Source organism: Solea solea, chromosome 4 (assembly GCF_958295425.1).
Source record: "Solea solea chromosome 4, fSolSol10.1, whole genome shotgun sequence".
NCBI classification, from domain to species: Eukaryota; Metazoa; Chordata; class Actinopteri; order Pleuronectiformes; family Soleidae; genus Solea; species Solea solea.
In genome coordinates, this window is record NC_081137.1 from 16,828,795 (window position 1) to 16,846,694 (window position 17,900).

A 17,900-nucleotide genomic window follows, 5' to 3' on the forward strand; every position below is an offset into this window, starting at 1 on the left:
GACTAATAGTGAAGTGCTATTGAGAATACACTTTTTCATGTCCCCCTGATGTCATACCCTCACAGCTCACAGGATGTATAGCAGTGCGAGATGGAGTATGAGTGAAAGCGCAAAGAAGTGCCCATGAAAATCGTCAGAGGTGAATTCTACTGCTCAAAAAAAAGAAGCAAAAATGCATTCAGCAGTTTGACCAGATAAATGCATCTTGTTGCACTTGTTGAACAGAATCCATCATGTCTCAAAGGCTGATGGAAAGGTATCATCCCGATCGACCTCTTAAATATCTAAATGTTGCCAATTGTGCTCTCCAGGAGTAAAATGAGAGGCAGAGCCTTCAATGTCCAGGCTCCTCTCATTTGGAACATGAAGAATAAAAACCCTGTCTAAATTTAAAGCTCAACTAAAATTTAAAAATAATACTAAACTAAGTGATGTTTTTTTTTCCAACCAATAGTCATTTAAATGACAAACTACTAGGAAAATCTCATCCCAACATCATCAACATTTCTGGGATAAAATAGAAGAAAGTGACTCCTTCTAAAGGTCACCTAATTCACACAAACTTTTTTCCATTTTTAAATATAAAACTTTTATTTTAGGACAATGTATAATTCCTTATTCCTTACAACAAATCAAGTTTTCCCATTGTTTAAAAACAATAAAGCAAAAACAATTAAATCACCCTTTAAAAATTGATAGTGCATTCAAATCAAAGCGAGAGGAACTCGTTTAACAGCAAATGTGTGTCGATTAGATTAAGCGTGTCAGCCGCGCTGACTGTGTTACACAGCTCTCGAGCCTACGAGCTGGTTCTGACCGGCTTGACCATCACTGAGCTGCCAGTGAACTTTGTGGGAAAGAACTCGTTCATGAAAGAATTCTTCAGGCGGTGCGTGAAGTGGACATATCTCACCCCAGGTCCGTACCCGGAGAACACGTGCGACACCTGCAGGCCGACACAGAGACATGCAATGAAAGGTTTGCACACATGTGGCAAAACAAGACGACAGGAGGAATCAGAGACTTGCCTCTTTCCAGGTGTGTGAGTAATTGCTGCGGTCGTCCTTGGGGCGGACGGAGTGCTCGGCGATCACCGTGCTTTTGTCCACTCCCAGTAACTTCACATGCAGCTCGTAGATGAAGTCGTGCAACTGACTCTCCTCATACCTGATAAAGTGACGCGTCAGTTTGAGCTACCGATGTTTCGTTTTTGTCTTTTGAGGCAGTGACACAAATAAATGTTATCTTTTGACACTGTCACATTAAACTATACAAATACACATTTTAAATAAATATAGGCATTAAGAACCGCAGTTTAATCCAGGATGTGCTGGAAATGGTCGCGTTTAAAGCGAGACGTATTCTTGTGTTGTACTGAGAACATTAAGAACATCGTATAAAATACTGTCACTATGTAAATATTTGGTGATGGGATAAAGTAGTTCATAAACTGAGTTGTGTGTAATAGAAATAAGGGTAGGTACATATAAGTTTAATCTTCTGCCTACTCCTTTTCAAACATGTGATGAGATGTAAATGTAAAACTCTGTTGTCATCTATCTATCTATCTATCTATCTATAAAACTAATTGGTTGTTTACGTGGTGATCTATCTATGGTGCACCCCTGCAATGCTCATGTGGAGGATAAAGCGGTAGAAGATGGATGAATGGATTTAGAAGTGGGGCCACATGGTTGGTGTAGTGGTTATAGCCAAGATTATGCTACAATATACCATTTACCAGCTATATTTAAATTCCCAACCTGAAAATGTCCAGTTAATTCCCTATAATTCCCATACATTCCCATGGAAATGTCACAGCATTGATAACCAAAGTGCACTGCCTCTTGTAAAAGGCGTGGAGGTGTTTGCTGAGTGTTGCTCAGTAACCCACCAGTCATTGATGACAATTTTAGGCTGAAAGTCGTCCAGCAGCTCCTCCCACAGTCCCTCTGCTTTCAGGTCCACAATCTGCTCCATTGAGAACCAGCTGAGGACAACAAAGGAGAAAAATGTCTCCAGATTATGGACTGTGTGTGTCATATGTGCCAGTTTCTGTTTGAAAATTTGTTTGATTATTAAAACAAAAATAGCAATCAGTTGAGGTAACCAATCATGACACAAATGATTTTATCTCTTTATCCTTTGCATTGAGTCTAGGTCTGAGTGCTACAGGGTGTATGGAGCCATTGTAGATTTACATTCAAACATGTGGTGTTGTGCTGTGCTGTGGAGTCAGGAGGAGGATGATTTACCCTCTGACAGGTCAAAGCAACACTTGACTTTCAGCAGCACCCACCTGAACTGAGGCATTTGACAAACCACAACATTAGGTGGGATGCCGCTCATGTCATAGGGGAGGACCTCTGTGTTCGTGGTCCAGCCACCAAAGTCACCTATGACAGAAGAGAAGACAGAGTTCTATTGTGTGGGACAAAATATTGATATTGTGCTATACATGTATGAATAAATATCAATATTTTCATTAAAAAAAAAAAAAAATATGGCGCTCTGAACCAATTTCCTCATCAGCATTTGACTCCACATGTTGGCACTTATCATAGGAATGAGGTTGACTGACAGTTAACTGGCTGAAGAAGCTGTTGACGGTGGAATATTAATGGGACAGTGTTGAAAAGAACATAGCTCCTTCAAATCTTGCACTTAACCTGTTCTCCAGTTGTCAATGTAGCAGCTATCTCAGAATTACTCAATATTGTAGGCCATATAGCCTGTCGTATGCCGTTGCTACGTCTTCTTACCTTCGGGTGTAAAACGTGGAGGTCCATGAGACGGCATATCAGCCAACTCAGGTTCAGGTGGAGGGATGTCTTTACTCAGGCCTGTGACAGGGGAGAGACAAAGGGGAGCTGTAAAAAGGCACCACACCTACTGAAGCCACCATAGTAACTCAGTAAATATGACAGAGCCTAAGAAAAACAGTAATCTGTCTTACAGTGGCATTGGGTGTTACACACACCTTAAGCATTACTCAGCAGCTCAGTTTGCAGGGACTTTTGGATTGTATCGGATTTTACTGATAGGTGTCCAGATGGCGCAGAGGTTGTATTTTCACAGATTTAGTAAAGTATATATATATACACTAGATAACATTATGTCTATTTGGAGAGGGAGATGGAAGAACATGACTTAAGCTTTGGACACCAGAGAAAACATATTCCTATGTTTAACAGTGCATACGTGTGACAGTGTGGTAAACCAAATGATGTACTTCAAATATACTAGAGGGGTCAGACTGCTGTGTTTCTTTTTTTTTTCCCCGCTGGTGGTTTCTACAAGAACGTCTGCTAAAGAAACTGTTCTGGTTGGAGAAACTGCTCAGGTTGTCCCAACAGACACTGCACATAACACTGACGCTGCACAAGTGCCTCGTACCCACCCACTTCTAAAAACCTTGCAACTACCCGTTGCATTGACACATCGTAGAGGAAAACAGATTACCTAACAGGAATCCATTTTACATACAGAAATTTGGTAGAAACATGTCATCAGTGCACTTCATCACCAAGGTTACTAATTACTTCCTAAAAAGATACGGCTTGAATTTACAGGGTCAGTGCATTAAAGACACAAAGGATCTTTTTTTTTTTTTTCGTTGGCCCCTTATCATATGCAGGTGTGTACATAATGATGCGGTTGCTGTTCTCCACTGCTGATAGGGCTCTGATAGGAAACAAAGAGGCACAGAACCTAAGAAATCACATGGAATTATTCAACAGCAAGGTGGTTTTCAAGTGAAGAGGACAAGGCAATTATTTCTAAGTGCATTTACCTGTGCAAGATTGCTCTTTCTTCTTTTATTTATTTCTGCTCTTAATGCTTTTGTAGACCTTGTACAATGGCACTTATTGCCAGTTTGCATTATCGACACGCCCCCACAATTCAAAAACTGAGTCATGAACCAGCGAGGACTTGGAATTGAACTTGAAGGATCAAATGGTGTAAAACTATGGTTGCAAACATCTGTAAGAGGAAGTCTGTGCCCTATTGGCTCACGTGTAACCACGAATTAGTCAGTAGTCAGTGTTACTGACCATGAGCAGTTCGTGACACAGCTCATGTCTGACCTGCTTTGTGATGAGTAATGAATCAAAACAAAAGTTCTGGTCAAGACATTTCCGTCAGGTCAGACAGAAACTACTAAACTACACAGCAAGTTAGACTAGTATACGTTTCATCAACACAGTGCAGATCTGTTCTCTGGATAAGAATAAAAAATAAAGCACATAAAGAGAAAGCTGTGAAGTACCGAAAGGCGAAGTGTTCCTCAGTAGATTCCTGTTGAGCGGCTTCGCCTCGTAGATGGACTTCCAGTCCAGGCTGTCGGGCATCGGTGCACCCTGTAAACTCCACTCAGCCTCACATTTGTTCTTCCAATCTGACATGACGGCGGTGTTGATCTACCTCCGACTCTTCCAGGAACTGAAGTGAAGGCTGCAGAAAGGAGTTCGTGTGTCATTATGGGCCCAAGCCAGCGCCACACCCCTCTGTTGTAATCTGTATGCTGCTCCCTCTTAAAGTAACAGTAAACTATTAAAACTGTTTCCAACAGATGAAGCTTTCACACCAGGTGACAACCATTGACAGCAGGCAGGGCCGGCCTTATGCATTTTGGTTGGTGCCCTAGCGACAGCTCAGTGGACCGGAAGTAGTCCGTCTGGAACTTGATCCCCAAGTTTTCCCCGTCGACATTTGTCAGATAATAAACGTTAGCTACTAACAATTATTTTGTTTTATAATTATCTTCCAAAACGTGAGATACTTACAATTATAATTGTAACATTTACAATAATTTTGTCGGACAGCGACTCCAAGCCTGTGACTACTTCCGGTCCACTGAGCTGTCGCTCTACAAAACTCAGTAGCCAATCAGCAGGCAGCTTCCTAAGGCCCGCCCATGGTCAGAATCACACAAAAAAAAAAAACAAGAACGAATGACTTTTTGTGTATTTTGAATTTGTGGTTCATTTTTGTTTGCGCAATTCGTTCATTCAAGTGTACAGTATGAATGTCAGACATGTCTGCTCAACACAATGAGACTAACACATTCACAAACAAGTCATGATTCACTATATTGTATGGCAGCCAACTACAGTCTACTTCTATTGCAAGAAGTACAATAAAAGTAAGTAAACTCTGTTACATTACAGATTATTTAAATACGACACATACGAATTCCACATGTAGACCGACACATGCACTTGCTTTTTCTTTTTTCTGTCTTAACTATTATTATATTATAAGGACCACTAAGTTCATTTGTTAATGTTCATTTATTTTTTCCTTTTTGGTTGTCCGGCGCCCCTCCAGTAGATGGCACCCTTGATGGTCGCCTATGCCTAGAGCCTGCTCTGAGTGACAGTAACAATAGAAGTACTAAACAAACAAATAAAATTAAATAAAATTATATAGCATTCGTATAATTTTTCATATAAGCAAACTAAGCGGCTGCTTGGGCCCCCATGACAGCAGCAGCAAAAGAGGAGGACAGAGGACAAGACAACAGAAGACAGAAGGTGTCATGTCTGAGTTCTTATGAGGAAGACAGGAGGCATGATCCTGTATTTCTCAGGAATAACTGAAAACTGTCATGTGGTTTATTGACATTTTAGATTCCCGTGAAAAAAAAGTCCATGTTAATATGTTTTGCAACTTAAATGACTCAACACATTTAAGTTGCAATATCATATTAACACGGACTTGTTGCTAAACCCTGGAAAGCCCTGAAGCAATTGGCAAACAGCAGAACTTTCTGTTTTTTTCTGTCCCTGGCAGCTGACAGATCAGTTGTCACGCAACAGAGGGTTGTAGAATAATTAAATAATAATTAAAAAAAAAAACAAGTTAATAGTCTTTTCCCAGCATAGGAAGACAGCAGGCACTTATTTAAATGTTTGTATCAAAGGGAAAAACCTTCAGTCTGATTCATATCAGAGTTCCATATAATATAATAAAAGCATAAAGAGTCAGCTCTGCCTTGTAAACGTATGCATATGCTTATGTAAGAAGTCCAATGTCTAATGTCTAGTGCCGTTGTAGTGTTTCGACAGTTTTCCTGTATCTCTGTGCATGAGGTTTGACGGTTTGGCAAAACCAACGAACAAACATCCTGCCACAGCACTGATTGATGGATTTCTCAAGGTGTGGAGAAGCCTCAGGGCCACTGACTCGATGACATTTATTTATTGTGTCATTGATTACTGATGACTATCAAACCTAAATACTTGTATTGCCAGTTCAGTTAAAGTAAAAAAATTAGTTCGGGTCATGTCTTTTCAACGAACAATAGACAAATTGTTTTAAAGGCTTTTGACACATTTTCTACTGTACTGTTATTAACATGATATTATTTGTGTGTATCGTTGGTAATTGATTTTTATTGTGTAAAGGTCTTGTCTTTGTGAGCCTTTCCTTTTCAGTGTATGTTGATACTGTGAATGAGCTCAATTCTTCACAAATGTCTCCACCTTGTGGATTAATGTTGCACTTAGCAGAAAAGTCAACATCATATATGCAGTAGTATACAATCCATACTGTTTCAACCACAAAAGTTACACAGTACATTTTCCAGATTCAAAAGTTTATGTTTTTTTTTTTTTTTTAAGCCTAAAAGCTTTTAGTTTTGTTGTTTTTGTCATATATAGTTGTAGGGAAAGGGTTATTTTAGCAATTTTGTATTACACTTTCATGAAGTAAAATATTTAAAGCAAATTAAGTAGAGAAAAATAACAATTGTAAAAGAGAGACAATATGAAATAAAATATATATAATTACATGTATAAGTTGGAGGATAGGGGCAGAAACTTGAGCAGCCTTAATGGAGGTTTGGAGTGGTCACCACTAGATGGCAGCAAATTTAGTTTAGGCCTGGAAGACCACAGATAGGCCCGGTTCCCAGTCTCTGTGCTAATCTAATCTAAACTAACCCCCCACCTGTTGTACAGACATACCTTTGACTAGAATGCAAATAAGCATACATTTCTATTAATTCATTATTTGTAAAATAAAATAAAAGTGTTCTTGTTTATATGTGTATAAATATGAGGGCATTTATAATTTGTTATCACAACATCCATGGACTGAACTTGTAAAATAGTGTATTTAAGATAATAGAATATTTCTATGTTGTACATTTTTAGGAGCCATAAAGAATATAAGCCTATGCAATAGCCTGTAAATTAGTCAGGCAATTGTATATCCTTGAAACACATCAAGTAAAAGCAGCAGATATAACTTGATCTTATGCCATGGAGGTTAATTTACAGTTCAGCTGATGATGACGTAAGAAGAAGCACCCAGAGCCAGCAGGGTTCATGGTTGGTTAAGAGCCAGAGAAGCGACATGGGGAAGCAGACACAGTGTCTGAAGACAGAGCAGCTGTGGCACGACATGCTCTGCTGTGGTGAAACAGTCCCAAATGATGTGCTTATTCAAGCCCTGGTGCATCGAAGTAATGAAATGTTTCAGTGTCTGTCTGTTCTTCGATTGAGGTCACAGGCTGTGCTGGAAAAGCAGGACAGGAGTACGGAGTAAGGTTATGTAACAGACATTTAGTAACGTGAGCACAACGATCAGTGATTGGACACGTGTTACTGTAATGACAGGTGTCTCGTATGAAAGCCTCTACAGTCTGACTCAGCTGTCTGTTGGTAGCTTAAAGCTGCAGTGCACTGCAAATTATAGTGATTTTTTATTGTTATGTTGTTGTGTTATTGTTGGTCGTTTTCACACCTAATAGTTGCTGGAAGTGACGTAACATTGTTCCCTGGGTACATTTGATTCACTTGAAGCGAACCGAGACCTACATTTTTAGGCTGACCAGAGTTCGCTTCTTTGGTGCGCATCAGAGTTTGGTTGCGCATTGGTACGATTAATTGGTACTGCTTCTCTTTTTCCATGAACAGAAATGACGTTGCTTTATTTGTATGTTGCGTCTGCAAAACTCAAGCAATCAAGCAATACAATTAGACCCGACTGACGTGCGACACCCTTGTGCCGCTGTCCACTGTGGGCTCACTGGCCGCTGTGTATTAGAGGTGCGCTCTAATGGCTGCTTGTAATTCTCAAACGAACCCAGTCAAGTGGTAAAGCAGTTGAAAAAATAGTTCGGAGAGGTGACACACACATTAGCTTTGCTCTCAGAGGATGATGATAATAATAGTAGTAGTGTGCAGCTTTAAAGCGGAGCTCCAGTGATTTTATACAGACTGAATCTGCCAGAGGAAAGGTGGCAGATCTCAGTTAATCATCTTTGTCACCTAAAAGGTCAGCGTTGTCTGGAGGGCGTAATATTTGTCAGTGGTGTAAATCTGTAGGTCAGAGTTCACCAAGAGAAGTTACATTGTTGGAAATGTAGTTTTCAGTATTTTAGTAGAAGCATGCATGGAATTAAGCCAGGATATCACGGCTGGCTTCTACTGATTTTGAGTTTGATTGTGACTACAACTTTCTAGAACTATGTCTGATACTGGCAACACAGCAAGAATGAGATTGTCCATTTATGCACTGCTTGTGCATGTTGTTGCTGTGTTTCTCTTGGAATAATAATTGTAACAGCTGGGGGTGAAGTATTTCTTCTAAAGCAGTTTTTTCTAAATCCTGGTCCTGAGGACACACTGCCATGCATGTTTTAGACAGAATGTAATACTAAAGTGTCCTAATTTACAGCTGTCCAGGTAGGTAGGTAGTTTTATTTATGCATGCATACCTCACGTATGCATCCTTCCATATTAAAACAAGCACTTTTACTTTGAAATTCTCTAAAATATCATGCTAAAAATCTCTATTGTGATATCAAGATGGAATATTGTGTAATCATTTTAAGCTCATATTGTCCACCCACTACTGAACAGTTGGTTTTACCCACCTTTTTTTCCTGTAGACCGGCCCCCTCTTGACCAGACTAGATTCCCATTGGTCCCCAGGTCCTTTGAGTTTGACACCCCTGCTTTAGCTGTTTCCCTGCTTGGCTTGGCTTGCTACCAGACTTTTGCAGAGCTTTTTTGACGAGCTCACCATTTATATCAGGTGTGCTGGAGCAGGGAAACATCTAAAACATGGGTCCACAGGACCAGGATCGCGAAACACTGGGTTAAAGTGAGGTAAAATACATGCAAGTTTTTGTCTACATGTCTCACAACGATCACAGGAAATGGAAATTCCTCTGTATGCCCCACCAATCACTTTGCGAGCTCTTCACATGCTGAACAACCACACCTCCTGTCCTTTTTGTGTCCTCGTAATGGAAGCCCGGACATAAAGTCCCAAAGACCCTATTGTAAACCTGCTCATTACTTTGATCAAACCACCTTTTTTTAATGGATAATCACTCACGCAAACAGACAAATGTGCAAGCAACTAAAATGTAATACAAACTGAGGGCAAACCTATCAATGTGAAACTTGAACTTAGCACTAGATTTACAATACGTGTATTTTCCCTTCCACGGTCATGGCTCAGTGCCAGGTGTAGATGCATGTTATTTGCAGTCACATCACATGTGCATCTACCCACGGTCACATGCTGTACTCAAAGCATCTACCCTTCATTCATTCAGGTGCACTGAAACATATTTAATACACTCAAATGAACATTTTCCAAATAGAGCACACTGTGTTGATTTATTTTGGTCCAGTTAATCCTATTGAGAGGGTCAGACCTACTGTATTTGCTTGGCAACAGCACCTGAATGACTCACTTGTGTGTGGCGAAGGGATAAACTGAAGGACAAATGCCACATCCTTTATCCTCAGTGCATTAGCCCCACCATTTTCTGTTTAAAACGTAGGTCTGCTGCAAATGTCAACGATTGCACGTTCCCATTTTGATAGCTAGTGATGCTTTGTTTTCAATTTGATGTCTTAATAAAATACAATTTCAAGCTGAAGAAAACATACAAACATTTGTTGAGTAACACAACACAATTTCTGTGATAAAGTATTCATGCAAGGTCGTGTAAATGGCAGGTTTCACCAAAGCCTAGAGATGTGTGGTCAAGTCTGAGATTTATGGAAAACTGACTCATTGAAATTGAATCAGGGTCTCGGTTGGGGCGGGGACTCCTGTTTGACAGGGACCAGCCAGTGTGGTATAATTTTAGCCTTCCCCCCTGATCACACTTTGTACACATGACACTAGTGGCCTCAGTGCCAATGGAGTAAGACCTATACCAGCAGTGCTTCCACAAGCTCTGCAACCACTTTGCCACCAGAGACCTGCACTTAATCTAGCATAATATTCAATAATGAATTTGTCATCTGCAATATTATCATTCAAAGGGTTTCACTTAAGCACACATTCAGGGTTTTAAGGGTTTTTGGGCAGTGAGTAGACAACACATATTGTTTCATTTGTACTCTCAAAACAAATCTTTAAGAACTTAATTTTGCTTTTCACTCATATTTAGTGCAAAACTATATCCCCTGCAAATGCAAATTGTCTAAGGGCAGGTGTAGAATTTAATGTGAGAGACAAGTTTTAAATAGTCTGCCATAAAGGTGTTATTTATAGAGGCTCACAGCGTCATTGTATTTAGTTGCCAAGTACATAATGTGACTTTTCCAATCAGTGAAATAGTTCTGGTTTGGCTGACTCGCACTCACACTGGCAGAGGTACTGAAATTGCACATTTCCACTCTCTCTCTGACCAATCATTTGCTCAAACCTGAAACTGAAACACACTGCCGCAGGTTGACATGGAGCTATTCTGACACAGGTCACTGCAGCTGACATGGACTCCTTGCCAAGGGTTAAGCTGTATACGTTTCAGAAAAGTGGTCTGAGACATCAAGACTGCAGCCAGTGACTTATAGGCACCATCGGGGTCGTCATAAAACAGACAAGCAACATTTTAAACGTAGGTAGGTTTGAGGAATTAAGAAATTAAAATACAACCAAATATGCATCCACGCTACTTTTAAGATGGGGGTGGGGGAAAATGTCCTGCAAGGGTTTAGTCACACTTACACAATCACTGCTTTTTACAAATGCAGAGACAAGAGGACAGAAATTGTTCAAGTTCATCTTCAAAAATAGACACGGCACGCTGACACCATATCTATCTCACAAATATTTATCACTCAAGATGCAAACTTTTACACAAACAGACACATCCACATTCAACAAATGCCCAAGCCGTGACTGGAGAATACCCCTATGTGTGTGTGTGTGTGTGAATGGGGTTTCAGGATCTTACAAAGCCTGAGGAAGCCTGTTGGCGACACTGGCAAACAGTGGGTGCATCACCATGCACCATCCCTGTTGCATAACTGTTCCACACTAGCATTGAACCGCTCGGTGTGAAATGGCAGCAGGAAACGACAGAAGGCCTATCTGGTGTCAGACTAGGGAGTGATACACGTCCCATCTAGAGAATAAAAGGTAGCAAAGCCTATAGAGCTCCGGTCACTGATGTCATGCAATCCCGTCACACAGTACTGTGAATCAAAACAACACCATTTTGGCAGGAAGCCGTTCTGTATTGATAAACAGTGAAGATGCAGATAGCTGTTGAGCCCTGGGAGGACGAAACAATCATGGACAAGCAAAGTGAAGAGGATTTTATCTGATCCCTAAAGATCCCAAGAGATAGCGGAGGTGGATCACTGCCATAAAACATAGTGAGAAAATACGACGGAGCAAACCAACAGGCAACGCATTCTGCGCGCTTCATATCGCTTACATACTCCAGCGCTAATAGGCTTGTTTATGCTACGAGCATTGTTGCAATGTCTAACCGTCCTCTGGAGTAGGATGAGGAAAAGGTTATCAGAAAGTTGAGAATGTCAGGTTACTGCAGGTCTTTCCATACTGGTGACAAGCACTTGGGGGGGATTAAAAAGATATTTAGTCTGTCAGGTTCTGCAATTAATTGCGATGAGGTGGAGTAGTGGTTAGCACTGTTGCCTTCCAGCAAAAAGACTGGAATGTTCTCCACGTGTGCGTGGGTTTTCCACGGAGTCTCTGGTTTCCTCCCACAGTCCAAAAACAAGTAGAGGTTAATTGAACACTCACGCCCGTGGAGCTGTGGGTTGGCCCTGCGATGGACCGGCGACCTGTCCAGGGTGTGACCCTGCCTTTTGCCCTGTGTGAGCTGGGCTTCCCTCCAGTGACCTGCAACCCTCTTGTGGAGGATAAAGTGGTGGAAAATGGATGGATAATGAACTAGAAAGTTGAGTTCCAATGCAAAGTCAACGAATATGCAGTATAATTCAGTTATCAGCTCGCTTTAATTTCTGTGCATTAGTTCCCATCTTGTTATCTACTGTATGTTTTGATTGTCTGACATAATAAAAACCCCAGGAAAACGAAAATAAAATGAGAATGAAATGTGGGAACTTGCACAGAGACTAATTTGGTCCACTCGGGGGAGGACAGGCAGCAGACAGCTGTGTAACAGGAGACATGATTTCAATTCGGGGGCAAGGGCACTGTGACCAACGGACACACCTCACTCCAATATCTTCACACTTTGACTTTCATTGGCAAATGCAAAATAGGAGCGAGACGAGCAAATCACAACATTAGTGAATATGAGCATAGAAAACGGGAGGCGTGAAGATTGTGAGGAAGAGGTGGAGGGGTTGTTTTACAGGCTGTTTGTAATGACAGAGGGTAGGTAATGATATGTAGGACTGGAAGGAGCAGGTGTGAGGCAGAGTTGGCCGGGACATCCCACAGACACGATTGCATGTTGGTATGCCCCACCCCCAACTCCAACCATGACCTCTTTTGAAACGGTGCCTATGTTAACCGACCTTTGAGGCAATATTTAACATGTTGATACGCCTAAAGAATCTCTCACACATTAATGGCAACACCATCATCAAGTGTCTAAACCAGGGGTCTCAAACTCAAAGGTCCTGGGGGCCACGGAGCATCAAGCCTGGTCAGGAGGAGGCCGGTCAAGTAAAAAATAGTCCACATTTTTTGGGGAAAGCAACTGTCCAGTAGGGGTGGGCGATGTGAGTTTATCTCATGAACAATATCTGTGATGATATTTCACACAATTTCAAAATAAAAGTGGCTGTATTGATATGGACCAATATGTATTTCACAATAAAATCCATGATAAATCTATGAACTTAAAAAAAACCTATATTATTATAGTTACACATATTAAAGCTACCTATATGATAACTTGATATTAAGTGGTGGGCCGCAAGTTTGAGACCTGATATAAACAGATTTTAGTTCCTGAAATGTGTGAGCGTGATGAAACTTATCTCAAATATTCTGCAGACATGGATTCCTGAGCAATATTGACAGGTTGGAGAACAGTCCTGTTCTAAGGGAGATAAAAAGCTGTTATTGTTTCATTACGGAGAGACTAATCCATCGTTTTTTTTACAATAGAGTACCACAAATTCGGTCATACTGTATAATAAAAATTTACTTGTACAAAATGTACAAAATCTCGAGCCATTTGTAGCTGTTTATGTGTTATACTTACAGTATGTGATGTAATAATGTCATATACAGTGTGTACCATCAGACTGCTTACATCCATTGACTGTTCCTACTGTTCCTACAAGACACCAGTGACACGGTGTCATGACAGCTGAGACGCCGCGGTGTCAAAGAACTGCCCTAATGAAGCTAATGTCAAACATGGCATCACATTACGTCCTCAACGTTCCATTTCACTATCAGTTTTACCATTGATGATTCCGTGTCTGATCATTGGTATATCAGTTAGGAAGTGTCATGGCCGGTTTGATTCACTTTCCTCTGCAGGTTGGTGGGGGTCAACATTGCAACATTGCATTGTGAATAAAGCACAAACATCTGCACAACTCATGCTCTCCTGGAATAGAGAATCTTTCTAAAAGAAGACGATCTGCCACCCCAGATCTCAGCTCAATGGTCAGTAGGTTATCTATGTATTCTGGAGTGTGCCGCCTTCAAGACTGGGAGCCAGTGTAGTGATTTTAAGACCAGTAAGATGTGTTCCCTCCTGTTGGACCTGGTTATGAGTCTGGCTGAGGCAAATTCTACCCATTTTATAGGTCCCCTGTTTCCACATGGCGGGCATATTTGATCAGTGGTAAAATGACCAACCCTTTCCAAGACACTCCTGAGCTCTATGGTGTGTTAAGCAGAAGGGAAGCTCAGTCTTTTTCCAGTTGCTTCGACTCACCACCCACCCCGGACACACCCCTCACCCACCTTCATGACCCTCCACCCCCCTCCGAGTCCAACTGGAGCTATGTATGGGCCAAGGGTGGGTGTGGGGTTGCAAGGGTATAGCCGCAGTGCCCGTCTTGAATGACCGAGATGTAAATGTGTCCCTTTCATAAACTGTTCAACATGTCAGAACAGAGGCTCTGGCCAATGGGGGCACAGCAGGCACTAAAATGGTCAGACCAATGGCTGAGCGCTTGCCTGGTATATAAACATGGGGCAGACACTGGCAGAGTTGGGTGACCCTATTTTGGCTGTGGTGAACAGGATCTGATCCCAAGGACTGTTACCTCTATTCTTGTCTGGTGTGAAAGGTAAAGAATTATCACAGCAAATGACACAATTGAAGAAATAGGAGGAGATATGTATACATATATATATATATACGGAAACTGTATAATTTAGCCTATGGAGGATTTGGAATTGATGAAACATCCAATTTTTGGAATAAATGGTTTTGGATCCTATGATAAATAACCAAAGACATTACATTATTTTGTCAGATTAAGTGGCCTGAGTGTGCTGTTTCAGGGTAGCAGTAGCTACATTGTAAACTTTTATACATATATTCTTGCTCTGTGGAAATGGACAGTGATTAATGTGGACAGGTGGTTCTCACTTTGACACATGTAAGGGAGACCAACAGCCGGAGGAGGCTCTGAATGTCGTGATACTAATTTTAGCCGTTGAAGATTCACATTTATGATAGATTTTTAAGGTTTAATCCATTTCACATCATGTAATGTATTACGTGTGTTGTTGCATGTGCACTTCCTTTTCTCGCTCATATGCATTGATGTAAGTAAGGGATTCCACGGAGATCAGTGGCAATTTCATTGACGCAGTAACTGGGCGTGCAAGTGTGATATAAAGACTGCAGAGGGTTTTGAAAAGAGTGTGTAAAAGACGTTTGTATCCATGTTAACTTGAAAGCCAGAGACGGGGGGCATAAAGCGTGTGTGTGTGTGTGTGTGTGTGTGAAGAGGATTGATGTGTTAATTGTACATGCTAGGGACACTTTAAAGAAAGGCTTTAAAGTCAGATGTGCTGGTGCTAAAAATAAACAGCAAACACGCATTCCTCCACCCCTTCTCTATTTCAGTCGGACATTTGAGCTTTTGAGAATTGAGCGACACTTGTTACCAAGATTCCTGTGCCTGACACGGCCTCAAATATGCACCTGTCTTGCAGAATATCCCGGAAAAAGAAATATTAATTAAATTGGAGTGAATTGATTTATGACGCCTCTGAGCCTCAGCTTAACTGTGTTTTTCCTCTTTCTGCAGTGTTAGAAAGCAAAGATGCCTTTCGGAAACACCCACAACAACTTCAAACTCAACTACAAGGTTGAGGAGGAGTTTCCCGACCTGAGGAAGCACAACAACCATATGGCCAAGGTCCTGACCAAGGAGATCTATGGCAAGTTGAGAGACAAGCAGACACCTAGCGGCTATACCGTGGATGACGTCATCCAGACTGGTATTGACAACCCTGGTAAGTCCCAGAGAGACTCCCAATTTAGACAAATTTGGATTCGTAAAATCCGCATACATTTAGGTGTACATCTTCTAATATCTGCATCCTTATGTGCTGCTCGCCTTCAGGTCACCCCTTCATCATGACTGTTGGCTGCGTCGCTGGTGATGAGGAGTCTTATGAGGTCTTCAAGGATCTGCTGGACCCCATCATCTCCGACCGTCATGGTGGATACAAGTCAACCGACAAGCACAAGACCGACCTGAACTTCGAGAACCTGAAGGTGCAGTACTCCGTGCTTATACTCGGGGGGTTCTTAAACAAAAAGCCTAGAGGTCTTTGGTAAAAAAATAAATAAAAAGGATTGTCTTCAACTGTGTGATAATTTTCTCATTAGGGTGGTGATGACCTGGACCCCAACTACGTTCTGTCCAGCCGCGTCCGTACTGGCCGCAGCATCAAGGGATTCACTCTGCCTCCCCACAACAGCCGTGGCGAGCGCAGAGCCATTGAGAAGCTGTCCATTGAGGGTGAGAATTAAAAAACTTGAATATAGTTGCACTTATACGCTAATCCTCAACTATGGGCTGTCCAAAAGAAAAGATTTAAAAACTATTCAATCACAGAAGAATGTGTGGTTTCCTAACGGTACATCTATCCCTGTAGCTCTTAACAGCCTGGATGGCGAGTTCAAGGGCAAGTACTACCCCCTGAAGTCTATGACTGATGCCGAGCAGGACCAGCTGATCAATGATCACTTCCTGTTTGACAAACCCGTCTCCCCCCTGCTGACCTGCGCCGGAATGGCACGTGACTGGCCCGATGCCAGAGGCATCTGGTGAGAATGACCCGGCGTGACAGGCATCAGTATGAATGTATGCTTTCATTGTGTATCTGTGTTTCTCCATTTTAAAGCTTTGCATCCATCTCCCAAGGCACAACGAGAACAAGACCTTCCTGGTCTGGGTGAATGAGGAGGATCACCTGCGTGTCATCTCCATGCAGCTGGGCGGCAACATGAGGGAGGTCTTCAGACGTTTCTGCGTTGGCCTGAAGAGGGTAAGTCAAAGCAAGCAATGATTTGACTCTGTCGAAGTGGTGTGAGTGCTGCTGGGTGTCCCTCTAACTCGCCTCTTTCCTCTGGCCAGATTGAGGAAATCTTCAAGCAACATGGCCGCGGCTTCATGTGGAGCGAGCATCTCGGCTACATCCTGACCTGCCCCTCCAACCTGGGAACTGGTCTGCGTGGTGGCGTCCACGTCAAGCTGCCCAAGCTGAGCACACACGCCAAGTTTGAGGAGATCCTCACCAGGCTGCGTCTGCAGAAGCGTGGCACAGGTATATGCTCATGAACACTTTTTTAAATTGTACACCTGTAGATCGGGGCTGGTAATGACCCCCCCCTGTCCTCGGTCCTCTTTAGGTGGTGTGGACACTGCCTCCGTGGGCGGAGTGTTTGACATCTCCAACGCTGACCGTCTGGGCTCCTCCGAAGTGGAGCAGGTCCAGCTGGTGGTTGACGGTGTCAAGCTCATGGTTGAGATGGAGAAGAAGCTGGAGAAGGGAGAGGCCATTGACAGCATGATCCCTGCCCAGAAGTAAAGAGGGACAATCTTTTTTTTTCCTTGTGACCATTCATGTGCAATCGAGCCAGCTGAAGGGCATGCAGAGGGAGCAGCTGCTCACCTAGAGACTCTTACCTCTGCTGGCCTCTTTTTTCCTTCTTCCAGTTTTTTTTTTTCTTTTCTCTGTCCTTTGTCCTTTTTTTTCACGTTTTTCTGTGTTGGTTGGTAACATCCTGGGATCAGCCTCCACTGAGCTGGGCTTTGCCCGGCAGACGTGGCATCACCCACTTTTTATTATTAAGAGTAATGACTATGGAAGCTGTTCATACTGCTCAATAAAAAGTGCCCCATGAAACAAGCTCATTTTGGTCTTTTATGTTGCAACACAACTGTAATTTAGTACAGTATACTCGTCACATGTTAATACTCACTGGGGATTATTGTGCTGACTAAAATATTTGAAATTCACAATACCATTGCAATAACTGCAAAAACTTAAATAATATTAAAGACTACAATGGGCAGATATAATTCTACCCTACTATTTCGATAAGAAAGAAATAGGTTTGCCTCACGGATAAGATACATATAGTTAAGATTTTAAATTGAAAAACATTTTTCTTAAAGGAATACTTCACCGATTTGCATTTAGCTTTG

General features: G+C 41.9%; 2 protein-coding genes across 2 annotated transcripts; one reads left to right on the forward strand and one right to left on the reverse strand.

Annotated features, from left to right (window-relative positions):
- Positions 1–585: 585 nt before the first annotated feature.
- On the reverse strand, positions 586–4,603 carry nccrp1 (P1, F-box associated domain containing). Its single transcript, XM_058627604.1, has 6 exons — positions 4,271–4,603; positions 2,763–2,843; positions 2,300–2,396; positions 1,895–1,990; positions 1,029–1,167; positions 586–946 (listed from the first exon to the last, which is right to left on the reverse strand). Exons 1-6 carry the CDS (start codon positions 4,404–4,406, stop codon positions 800–802), a joined length of 696 nt encoding a protein of 231 aa, XP_058483587.1. The 5' UTR covers positions 4,407–4,603; the 3' UTR covers positions 586–799.
- A 9,805-nt stretch (positions 4,604–14,408) lies between these two features.
- ckma (creatine kinase, muscle a) lies at positions 14,409–17,601 on the forward strand. The gene is made up of 8 exons (XM_058626968.1): positions 14,409–14,516; positions 15,489–15,696; positions 15,807–15,961; positions 16,076–16,208; positions 16,345–16,516; positions 16,614–16,737; positions 16,827–17,016; positions 17,102–17,601. The coding sequence occupies exons 2-8, from the start codon at positions 15,504–15,506 to the stop codon at positions 17,278–17,280; spliced, it is 1,146 nt and encodes a 381-aa protein (XP_058482951.1). The 5' UTR covers positions 14,409–14,516; positions 15,489–15,503; the 3' UTR covers positions 17,281–17,601.
- The last annotated feature ends 299 nt before the right edge of the window (positions 17,602–17,900 follow it).